This window comes from Ostrinia nubilalis, chromosome 18, assembly GCF_963855985.1.
Source record: "Ostrinia nubilalis chromosome 18, ilOstNubi1.1, whole genome shotgun sequence".
Lineage (NCBI taxonomy): Eukaryota > Metazoa > Arthropoda > Insecta > Lepidoptera > Crambidae > Ostrinia > Ostrinia nubilalis.
In genome coordinates this window covers 1,688,007-1,701,166 of record NC_087105.1, presented here as the reverse complement: position 1 = coordinate 1,701,166, position 13,160 = coordinate 1,688,007, and the positions used below count along the sequence as shown (strand labels likewise).

Here is a 13,160-nt window from a genome sequence, read left to right as displayed (position 1 = left end):
ACCCACTCTAAGTCAAACGCACAACACAATTTAGGTGGTTATCGCACTTTAAGCTAATTTAATAATAGTTATTTGGGTGGCATACACTATAATCGGGGTCTTTTCAAGGCGAGAGTGAATAGGCACTTACAGGGCAGATATGAACCATCCTAGACTGCATCTCACTTAACACCAGGTGCGATTGCGGTCAAATACCTGTCTTCCTACTTCCTATCCTACTTCCTACTAATATTATAAATGCGAAAGTTTGGATATCTGGATGTTTGTTACTCTTTCACGCAAAAACTACTGAACGGATTTTGATGAAACTTTATAGTATTATTGTTTATAACCCAGAATAACATATAGGCTATAATTTATGACGATCTGTGACAAACGAAATTTCACGCGGGTGAAGCCGCTAGTGTAATATAAAATAAAATATCTGGTCCTCTTGTATCAGCTGAAGATAAGATCGTGAAATGACTGAGTGGACCGACGACCTGGTGCGGTGGAGTGCCTGGATGCGGGCAGCGGAGGAGCTGCTTGTTGTAGAAATTCATTGAAGCGTCTTGTCCAGATGTGGACGTCTTTATAAACATGCCGAAGAAACGTATCTTATCATACTTACATATTAGGCTTCATACTCAACTAATACTGGTTTCTTTGTACTAACATTGCCTTACGCGGGATTTGAATTCCAATCGGGGCAATCAGAATGTTGTCATTGATATACAAACCAATAGGCAAGTCAGTCTTGAAATTGGGACGCTAAATAAAAAGATACCTCCATCATTGTAAGATATGCCAAGTAACAAGTAGGTTAGCCTTGTTGCTTCGGTGCCAAGTTCTTCTTAGAAGTTCGAGGTAAACATGTTTTGGAGTTAAAACTGTTTTGGGAAGACATTCTACTTTCACTCACACTACCATAATAATTATAACCATGAACTGACACGATATCCTATAAGAAATTTCCATAAAAAGGACACTAATTTGTGTTGGTACGCAAGATTCAAGATGGCAATAACTGAAATAGTAATAATTAACACAGACCGTTAATACATCAAATTCGATATTCAAAATTTACAAGATAAATTACCCAAGATTTTTTTGCCACAATACAACTCGATCGAGTTGTTTATTACGAGTGAGTTTTTAATGAGATTTAAAATAACGGTACCAGCGTTGAATGCTTTCAAGAAACGTCAAAAAAGACGGTAGACCGAAGAAAACCTAGCAATGGACTTCTTGGCGGGAATCTGAAGCGTCATGTTAGCGGTTTTGTTTTATTTCCTCAAATTCGTGTGTGGGCGACTATTAATGTGTAATAATGGTGGATTATTAACCATTGAGTGTTCGTGAACGTGCATGAGTGTGGGCAAGTGAAGCAAAACAGTGCATCGTGATTCTTCTGGTTCTCTCAAGTTGTCCATAGGAGGTCTCAGTAAAGCACCACAACTTTACTGAGACTCAAAGGGTGGGAAGGGGTCATCTATCATCCTTCATTATATCATTACTTGATCTCATTTTGTAACTCGTATCATTTATAAACTTGAAAATGGCAAAAATCAAGTCGATGTCGACGTGTATTGCCAACATCATCAAAAAAAAAAAAAAAGAAACCTAGCAATATCTCAGTCATCTGAAATTGTTAATTAATTTGCGCTGAATTTATTACTGTTAATTTAAGATAGAAGTGATAGTCGATGCTTGAAATAATAACATTCCGTGCGAATTGATGGATCGCTTATTATCTTTAGGACGTCATCACGTTACGGATCGGAACTCTGCAAGCTGTAAGTTAGTGTTTCAACTGAAATAATTGTGCTAAGACAGATTCGTATTGCGAAACGCTTATAATTCAATTTTACATTTTTGATTGCTTGAATTTCAATATTTAGACCAAATAGGACGATTTATAGTCCGTCAAAACAAGGCTCATACTTACTCGATTCAGTCACAGTTCTCTTTCGATTCTGTCCTCTATTTGGTCTAAATTTTGACCACGAATGTATGCCTCAATCAATTTTTGAGTTTTGATTGAACCTCGATGATAAACGGACTTTAGATGAATCAAATTTTAGAATCGTATTGTAAACGACGCAAGTCATTATTCCTTTGACATCAGCTCAGTTCGAAATTCAAATCTGCCTAGTTGTCGTACCTCGTTCAAAATTCGAATGTTCCCAGTTGTCGTAGCGTTCGAAATTCGAATTTCCCTAGTTATTCTAGAACGCCATGCAAAAACAAAAGCATAACGTTCCGCTCGGCGCCCCCAGCTGGCCGTTCGGCCTGATCGGCCGCGCGTGCGAGTGAGACATCACCGCCGACGGTACCGGGAATCGCCTGCGCATAGTTAAGTGTTAAATAGCTGGAGCACTTGGAGATAGGTAAAGGTAAGAATGAGCAACTGTCTTTCTCAAGCCTCGTCTAGTTGTTGATTGATGCTCCCTGCGGTATAAACGTTGTTGAGATTGTAAGTAGGTAGGTACGTCAGTTGAGAAAGTCGCTGTTTCTATGAGAATTTTTTTCGTTACTTGGAGAACTTTCGAGAAGAGCTGCTGATTTTGCTGGATGCCTCCTAAAGTAATATTTCAAAAATAGTGTAGGTAGTGGGCCGTGCCGTGACTCAGTAAGTAAAGGGTTGAAATGAAAAAGTAATAGTGCTAGGTGCTAGTCTCTCCCAATCTTCGTATTATCACAACTCGGTCATAGAGGTGTCAATAACTTAACAATTTGGTGTCGAAGGCATTATCAATCACCCAACTGCAAGATCGCTTGTACAGTGGGCTTCAAATATTTCGTGACACCCAAAGTGTACAACACAACCTTGTACTAAAGTCGTGTTGCGAACTTTCTGGCTACTTGTCACGAATTATTTGACTGTACCACAATTTTCTAGTAAAAATGCTTCAAATATTGACCTCAGTTCGTTTATTTGTCCACAGAGACCGCCGTCGTCGTCGTTGTCGTACGGCGCCGTGAACGACGACGTGCGCTCGCCGGGCTCCGGCGGCACGCCCGGCCCGCTCAGCCAGCCCCCGCCACAGACCCTCGACACCAGTGACCCAGGTATGAAATCTTAGATTCTTTATGTTTAAAGAACATTTATTTTTCATTAAAAACATAATTGAGTGAGAAATTACAAATTTTATGTAGGTAGATATTTACAAGTTGTCCAATAGCCAGAACAAGCAGATGCACTTCTGCGGGAACCGTCCTAACAAACCTGTACTTACGTGAACTTTGTTGTACATACGTTTACACTTTACTTTACATTTTGAATTCGAACTTCTTTTTTAACGGTCAACCACTACTTCTAGCTAGTAGCCCAGATTTCTTAATGGTCATTGGTCACCCATCACTAGTACAAGTTACCCATCTAGAAAAAAAGTCTTGAGTTCCAAATTCAGTCAGTTCCCGCCACAGACCCTCGACACCAGTGACCCAGGTAGGCACTTGAAAAATGTCTAGGTCCCAAATTCGAAATTTGAATTTGATCTTCTTTTTTTACAACTACGAAAAAAGTCGAGTTCCAAAATTAAATTCAGCCAGCCCCTTACCCAGCACAGACCTTCGACACCAGTGACCCAAGTAGGCACTAAAAAGTCTAGCTTCAAAACGTTCAATGTTTCCCTTTTTATTTTCCTGATCATCAAAATCCCCGTTATTAACTCGATCGACACTGTCAAAAGGCATGCTACGCTATAAAAAAAAATAATGAATTTGAACTTTTCTAATGGTCATTAGTCGTTCACCCACACCACTAGTACCAGTTACCCATGAGAAAGTCATGAGTTCCAAATTCAGCCAACCCCCGCTATAGACCTTTGACTCCAGTGACCCAGGTATGCACTGAAAGAAAAAATAGCTCCAAAGAAGAACGGTCATCTGTAACCCAGGCCCGACAGAAACGAGACATACCTCAGTTTTTTTGTCATGTCTTAATTAGTTAAATTATATATTTTTTATATTCGAAATCTATGTATAACACCAAAATATTACCCTTTGTTTTTGTTCAGGCGTTATACAAAAACTAATACAAAATGCCTATTTATCACCAAAATTGGTAAATGTATGTACCTAAATGTCTATTACAGCTGCTATGGAAATGTATCTAGGTGACCTGGAGATATAGCCGGATTATACATTGCTATACAGTCTTGCCTCCCAAAATTTTGAATTTGAACTTTCTGTTTAATAGATCCGTAATCCTATTGCTCAAAAAACTATCAAGTTTTCCAGACAAAATAATTTATGTTAATTTTATTTTTGTTAAAGGTTTTACACACTTTTAATAATATTTATTCGAAGTTAGGGGACCTACGAGGTCTAAGCCTCAAGAGACGATGACTTCTGGAACGGAGGGTAGGCTCATGGTTCAATTTATTGCTAAAAAAACATAATTACCGCAGTTGAAATGACCGCAAAGTTACGAACCCTCTTACTTATGCAAACTTACTTTCAAACCCACAATTGCTAGATTTCTGCAACAAAGAATCGATTACGAGTCATTAATCGCACAATTCGGCCGCTCCGTACAATGTATTAACTTCGCAACAGTCCAGCGCCTGCGGGTAATCGCCCGGCTCGGGAGTCGAACCTGAGGTGTCGATGTACTCGGGTAATTAAGGCATTTAATCACGCGATCCAACCTATTTCATGATACTCGGTAATAGATACGATGAAATAAAAAACGGTACATCACTAACTGGACGCTGTTATGGACTCGTAAGATTATTGATTTCATTTACAGTTCTATATTAATTAGCGGAGTTTTTAATCGATACGAACAGTTTATTTATTTCGATAAAAAATCTAGTAATTATTTTCTAACAAAATGCTTGTATACGGCTATAACTTTCAGACGGTTCGTTCTATTCCAACAAAAAATTATTAGAAATATAGCTGTTGATGTTTTAAGTAATTGCTTGGTAAAGCGACAGCGCGCGTCACAGAAATGTCAGTGGTTCTGTCAAAAGACGCGTAATGTCAGTCAATAGGGATGCTGTTCAGTCGAAAGCGTCCTACGCCAACAATTAACATGTCTTAAACGATTCAGATCTGACGAGATACGTCCGCACCTCGCACGCGGCCAATTCAGAACTGACAGCCGACGTCGGCACTCCACTATCATATAGCACCTTCGCCTACAAAAGGGAATTGTCAAATTCGAAAAAAGAGCACAACGTCAACAGCCACAGACTCGTATGTCAACGTTCGGAATCAGTCACCAGAGTTGGGATCACTCGTCGCGCTCCAATGACATGTGACGTTCTGAATCTTGACGATTGTCATGTAATGGCGCACGCAAATGACGGATGAGCGCCGCTAAGACGACCGCTCACAATGCCCATTGAAATGAGGCGGACGAAGCGTGATGCGAGTATCTCCGCATCTCTGATCATCGTCTCCATACACACTTCTATGCGCCTGGTAATTTGTGTGGGATCACATTGTGTATTATTCAAATTCGCCCGGCCGCCCGAACGTGCCGCGCTCGAAAATCCAATAAAAAACCTAGGTGTGACATTACAAAAGACGCCATCGATGCCGGAGCGTTTGACAGCTGTCAAAAATGGCGACGCGTTGGCGCGAAAAACTAACAAAGCGTCCGTTGCGGGATAGCTTTTTTCACATTTCCACGTAGTTTTGGTGGAAAATTATGCTTTCGACACGCGTTTGTGTAATTGTTTGGTTTGTCGCGGCGTGCGGACGAAATGCCGGCCAAATTGAATTTTGGTGAGCCACGCTCTGATCTGCCGGGGAGCATTTGATTTTTGCCTTTTTTCAAGCTATGCCCATCCAACCGGAAAATTAAGTTATGCTGTTATTTTTAATCCAAGACCACGATAAAGCGTTGTGGAAAGTAATTAACGAGAAGTAGATATCTAATTAGTGCAGTCATAACATCGTTTTTGTTAATTGGGTCACAGTGTATAATTCCATTGTAACTTTCTTGTTGACAAGTAAAATAAAAAACTTTCTATCTGCAGACTGATTTCGTGCCAGGGCGCGATGTCTCGCGTAAGAAAAAAATGATTTAATACATAATTATTACTCTCTCTCATGTCAATAACTATTAATGTCTTAAAGATTACGACGTGAGTAAGTTATTGTTCATTTAATAGAACATTATTATTACGACTGCGATAACAGCTATAAAAATGCGAACGGTTTTGAGTTATTTGGCGGCGGCGCTGCGTGCCAGGGCCGTGACGGCGCATTGTTTAAAAGTAAAACTGTCATGTCCGACCCTCGCGCGCCATAAAGGGCTAACTGACTCCTGTGAATTATTCAAAATTCAAAATTTCCCTATAATTCAATCAGGGCCCCGTCCCGCGGGAGGGGCGAAGAGGGCGCGATTATTTGCGAATTTAATATTAATTAACCAACGCGTTCGCGGCATAATTGCGTTTTTCAATTATAACTGACAATTATACGATGAAATTCGAATGAGACGAGATGATGCCGCTAATTGTCAATCGAGAGCATAATAATATTTTCCAGCCGGTGCCGGGCTCGAGCGAAATGAGTTTTTGCTTGATGAAGAACTAGACTTTACGAGCTGGTGAAATTTTATTTCGGAAATGTGCAGTTATTTGCGTACTTTCAATCAAGGCAATTTTTGATTTGCTTGAATAATTGAGTGACAAAAATCATGATTGCTGTGTAAATTATTAGGTTTAAATTATTGCCTTTTCTGTTTAAATAGGATATTACTGACTCACTTTTTTAAATATCAAATTTATCTTTGCTTCGTTTCTCTACAACAAACGGAGAAATCCCTAAGACCGAAAGTTACCACAACACTCCGTTCCCAAATTGATATTACTCGAAATGAATTCGTAATCCACGTCCTGTAATGGCAGAATATGACGATTATTGTATTACGAAGCGGCAAACGAGATTAGCTCAAGTCCCCGCTCCGCTCGCTTCGCTCATTCCGCTCACGCGCAGCGACGAGCCGCGTGGGTGATTTCGGATAGTTTGTGCTAAAAATGTATGGAGATATGACATAATATAATATTTTTTTCAGTCAAAAAGTCAGAAAGTTTCAGACTTTTAAAGAGAATGAAAGAAAGAAAGAAAGTATTTATTTCATGCGCGTATTAAAAGCATTACAAATAAATAACAACTTAAACACTAAAAAGCACTTTAGGTAATACGCCATATTTACTAGGATAAAAAAACTAAGGTAAAATTTTAAATACCAGCACTTGACAATTGTAAGTAATTGAGATTCGTCATGATATCGTAAAAAATATTGCCACGGAAAATAAAGCCAACATATTGAATTATTATTGTTATTTGTCACGTGCAATTATATTAGACTTAGGTACACTTTATTGCATATGACAACAACTGACAAATAAAAGAAATTTTAATAAGAAAAATTGGATCGACACATTTAGATAATTTCAGAGCAAAAAATATTAGAGCTAGAATACTTAGTTCCGTCAAATGGGAATTTTCCCACAAACCACATTCACGGCTATAAACAATATCTAGTCCGTCTTGCAAAAACTACTATGAGCCTAGTAAACACATAGAAAAACCCCTCTTTGCAATCGCGTTTCAAATTAGCGTATTCATAGGGTTATAACGCGGAAATTAATTCGTATAATCGCCAAGTGGCTTCAAGCACATCAAGGTAAATATGAAGGGACTCTATGTAGTTGGAATAAGAGTGATTGTACAATGAAAATGTATAGATTGACGTGCTGTCGTCAGTTCTTCACACGGAGACGTCACGGTATATTTGACGTGATGGAACGAAAGATTCTATGCTTGTCTGTTTTGTTTCTGATGCATTTATTGCTGGGTGATTGATCAATAATAGTAATGGTGATGATTTTTTTGCGATTGTATTTAAACTAGGTACATACTTATTTAATAAGATTTTCGATGCCTAACACTGTAATGCAATACATATTAGGAATATAATGGTGGTTCATAAAGTTAGCATGACAATTGTATAGTAGTTACAACTCATACGATAGATGAAGAAGAATAATATTAGCAAAAGACATATAACATAAGTAAGGGCGACAACACAAGAATAAAATAGATCCCAAACTACACAAGTATCCTTCCAGCATTCGAAACACTTCAGAATTTGAGGAGCAGCACTTAAACTGAAAACTATGTAACAATGTCTGCCCTACATACCGCCCTAAGGGCCCGGGCTCATCATTATTTCAGTCACAAAATTGAAAATTACCCAGTCCCAGCGGGCAGCATAACTCAAACCTATCGAAACCAATAAAATATTAACTGGTACGATTTCCTCCAATTTTTCACCAACGCTTGGATTTCGGATCACGTAGCGAGTACTTACTAAATGCAATCATAAAATTGTTGTTAATAATTCATGTGTAAGGGACGGGCGGGGCGAGAGGGAGACAGATAGGTGTGGGAGCAGATTATTAAATTCTGTGAATGCTCACTTTGTATCTAATATACGAATGTGTTTAATATTAGATTAGTCGGGGTAGACGCAGGGTTGCCGCGAGTTGCGGGTGGCGAAACTTTGGAGGCCTTTGAAGTCTTTAATCTGTGCTTTGTTATGTCAAATTCAAAATTGGAAGTATTTTTTCGAATATGAACACTTTTGAGTTGTACTCGTTTTGATTTTAGACAATTTTCAGGGGACTTTTACATGTAAAATAACGAACGAGTTTTGACTCTGGCGGTATAGTAGTTTATGGAGTACAAAGCTAGGCGTGGCTGTAGGCTGTGGTAGCTAGGTGCTAATCTCTTCAAGGGTATGTTAGTTCGAAGACTAATGAGATTCATAAACTAAAATAGTGTTTTCAGTAAGAATGGTCAGATCAGTTAAAGTAGAGCCATTAGATATCTGATACAGGAACAGGTATATTTACATGAGTATTATATTCACAAATGACTGGTTGTTGTGGAAATCCTTGTCCAGTGGTGGACGTCATTTGGCTGAAACGAACGAACACGTAAATGATGTTAGTTAGTTAGTTAGTTTTGCAGGGCAATCGAATGCCGCACTTAGCCTCATGATAGGGCCATTGTGCGCGATTTGTGGTTTATCTTCCTACTCCAACCACCCGAGATCCCCCCAGAAGGCGAGCAGCCCGTCCAGGCTGCTGCAGGCTTCCTGTAGCGACGACGGTGATCGAAGAAATTGAGCCCGTTGTTCTTCCACGCTACTGCACTCCATGAGCACATGCTGCGGTGTTTCCTCTGCCTCCATGCACCCCCTGCATAGTGGGCTGTCTGTGACACCTATATTGTATAGGTGCTTGTTTAGCATACAGTGTCCGGTTATGACACTTAAGACCTTGCGGATGCTGTCCCTGTTTAGTCTGATGAGGCTGCGGGAGAACTTTTTCGATACGTCCGGAACCGCATCTTTTGTTTGCCTGCATCCTTCGCTATTTTTCCATTCTGTGTGGTGTTTTTCTTCTGTTTTGGAACGCAGCCAGTTCCTGATCTGTGCTTGTGGTATCGGCAGTATTGGTTCCGGGCCAAATACTGTTGTGTCCGAACCTCTTTTTGCCAGTTCATCCGCTGCGTCGTTGCCTAAAGAGTTACTGTGCCCTTTGATCCATTGCAGGGTAACTCCATTTACAGCTGCGATGTCTTGGAGCGCTTCATGGCATTCCAATATAAGGGCCGTTGTTATTGTGTTGCTTTTTAGCGCTTGCAGTACGGATGCACTATCCGAGATAATTCTTATGTTTAGACCTCGGATGTCTCTGGCTGTTACCGCCTGTGCTGCTTTGGTAATTCCAATGCATTCTGCTTGGAAAATTGTATTGTGTTTATCTAATGTTGTTGATATTTTTATATTAAGATCATTCGAGAAGACACCAGCTCCTGTACCCGTTTGAGTTTTGGAGCCGTCCGTGTATATCCTAACTTCATTGATTCCAGAGTAATCTCGCGTCTCCGCTGTAAGTTGGATATTATATCTTCGGTCGAAAATGTGTTCACAGGGTATCCTGTCGATGGGTGCCTCAGTGAGAGGTATTTCTTTTATGGTTTTCTGCAGGATCGCAGAGTGTCCTGTCTCCTTGTTTTGCTTCCATAGGCCGTTTCCTTTAAGTCTTAGAGCGGCTGCTTGCGCTTCCTCCTGAATGATGAGATCTAAGGGTCTAAGATTCAGAAGGTACTCAAGCAGTGGCGGGGCAAGACCTAAATTTGATGTGGGCAAGACAGATTTCGCGAGGCCTTGTTCTGTGGCGACCTGTGTGCCTACCATGAGTTTACGTTAGGTGAGCTCGCTAGCGAATACGTCAAAAAATTCTATGAAGATTTTATTTCTTGAAAGTAGCCACTAGGGGCGCTGCACAATATGTCATACATTTAAATGTCATTTTTTTACGCAGTCGCTAGCGAGCACACCTAACGTAAACTCATGGTAGGCACACTGAAGACGGATTTTATGAAATAATAAAAAAAAACGGGTCAATGGTCTATTCATTGACAGTTTCTGATTTCTTGATTCAGTGATTATTTTTAAAGGAATTTTGCGCCAAAGAATAATGTTTGTCACTTAAAACCGTGTTGTTGCTTAATTTTGTGTCTGATTATGGCTGAATTTGTTTGGAAAAAAAAAATCAATCAATCAATAATTATATTTAATAGTCAATGTCTATTCGCGCATCGCTTGCAGATGGACGTGCCATCTGCTATTATTGTTTAATAATTATTACAATGCAGACAACAAAATCTGTGTTAAAATAAAACTGTGCCGGCGCATGCACTGTCATGCACTTATGACACACTTACCTAGTGCAGTGTTGTTAATTGAATTTTAATTAAAAATGGAAAGTCCCTTTAATCGAAGTACAATGACCAGCCGAAGCCCGCCTCCACCACAGAGAAGACCAACTGAAGAAGATTCTACTCCCGCGACATCAATAATTGAAGTTGTATCGACCGAAGAAATCCAGAAATGGATATCCTCCATTGAGAAATGCCTTAACGACATATGCTATACATCAGGAGAAGGTAAACTGAACACAGAACAGAAGCTGAGAATCAGCAACACAAGCAGAAACGTGTTGGGTGGTGTCTCTCAATTGGCTGTGCAATATCAGTCACTAAAACAGAAATATATCTCAGCCCAATCAATGATCAAAACATTAATTGATCAAAAGGAGTCATCTACCGCACTAGGAGATCAGATCGAGGACCTAAAAGTATCTATTCGCTCTACCCCAAAGGTTGAACAACCGAATGTATCTTTTGCCGACGTGCTGAGAACCAGTAAGAGCTCTATAGTAAGACCACCAAGCACCAGTAACATTGCTATTTACCCAGCTAGCAAAAATAAGACCAGTGAAGAGACTAAGAAACTTATTCAGACCATCATCAAGCCGGAAGAATTAAAACTGCATATCCGAGGGATGAGAAAAACCAGAGGTGGGGGTATTATAATCAGCGCTGAAGGCAAAGATGACCTTGAAAAATTGAAAAAATCAGAACTGCTGAAAACATCAGGTCTCAACGTAGAAGAGACCACAAAACAAAGGCCCAAAGTGATTTTGTTAGGAGTGCCCACCAACACATCTGAGAAGGATGTTTTTGAATGTCTCTACGAGCAAAACATCTCGGGTAAATATCAACACATTGACCGCAATAAGTTCTTAAGTTCTATTAAACTAAGCCACAAAACTGGCAAAAAAGACGGGCCCTACTGCAACTATGTGCTAGAACTTACTTCAGAACTGCGAAAAATTTTCATAGACCAGGAGAGAGCATACATTAATTGGACCTCCTGTCCAGTTAGAGACTATACACTTGTTACAAGGTGTTACAAGTGTCATCAATATGGTCACTCAGCAAAATTCTGCAGAGAAACTGAATCCACTTGTGGACACTGTGGCTGCGCTGGACACACAATCAATGCAATGGAATGCTCAAAATTACTAGCACCTTCGACCTGTGCCACGTGCCGGCGCTTCAATAAACCAAGCCAGCACAATACGGGAGCAGAGAGCTGCCCTGCAAGAAAAATTGCTGAAGCAAGATACATGAGCTCAATTGATTATGAGGGCGCATAGGGCGCCGCAAAGGCCGTTTACTTAACGCAGTCCAAAGATGTGCAATTACACTCTTAGGAATATTTAGTTATGTGACTCGCGATCGTATTATTTGTTTACACACAGAAACTATTTCAATTGTAATAATTATTTATTTTAAGATTAGGTCAATGTAAAAATAATGCTTAGTAAGTAAGTAGTTAAGTATAGCAGTAAATGTAACCTACTTATTCTGAGTTTGATAATCTATTCCAATATTGTATAGTCAGCACTTTTTAAACAGATACCTAAGATACAGGCAATAAATTTTGCTTAGTTTAGGTATCATTAATTACTTACGCACACTAACCTTAATTTTATCGAAACCAAACTTGTACGTGTTTAGGCTAAGTTTTTATACAGTAATAAATTTATTCTTAATGTTTCAAAATTTTTGATGCGCGAGGCCCCTTGTTCCGCGAGGCCGTAGGCGGTGGCCCACGTCGCCTACGCCTTACGCCGCCTCTGTACTCAAGTGATGCCGATGGTGTGGTTCTCATGCAACCAGTGGCCGCTATGCTTGCTAGACGTTGCAGGCTTTGGAGTTTTGATCTTACTGTGGATAGTTTTGTTCTGGGCCACCAGACAACTGATCCATAAGTGACAGAGGGCCTGATAACTGATGTGTAGAGCCAAAGTGTTATCTTAGGGTTAAGACCCCATCTGCTACCAATGAGTCTTTTACACTGATAAAATGCTATACAGGCCTTCTTTGTCTTGTTTTCAATGTGACTCGCCCAGTTCAATTTGTGGTCAAAGGTGATGCCCAGATACTTCACTTGTGTTGAGAGGGAGAGTTTTGTTTTAAAGAGTTCTGGTAGCTGGAGCTCTGGTAGTTTCCTTTTGTTAGTGAAAAGGATTAGTTCAGTTTTGTTTGGGTTTACTGACAGCTGGTGGTCGTTGCACCAGTTTTCAACAATGTTTAGGGCTGAACGCATTATTTCACATAGCACGTTTTCAGCCCCTCCGTTTAACAGTATGGTGATGTCATCTGCATATCCAATGGCTGTGTACCCTCTGTCATTTAGTTTCCTTAACAGACTGTCCACTACCATGTTCCATAGTAGTGGCGATAGGACGCCTCCTTGAGGGCATCCTCTGACAACCTCTGCTCTGGTA

General features: G+C 40.0%; 1 protein-coding gene across 5 annotated transcripts in view; it reads left to right on the top strand.

The window, feature by feature from the left end:
- LOC135080508 (homeobox protein homothorax) overlaps nt 1-13,160 on the top strand; it is a 341,592-nt gene that overhangs the window by 123,257 nt on the left and 205,175 nt on the right. For all 5 annotated transcript variants that reach the window (XM_063975145.1, XM_063975148.1, XM_063975146.1 and 2 more), the window contains exon 7: nt 2,928-3,051. In XM_063975145.1, coding sequence (XP_063831215.1) covers nt 2,928-3,051 — 124 coding nt within the window. The remainder of the gene's footprint in view (nt 1-2,927; nt 3,052-13,160) is intronic.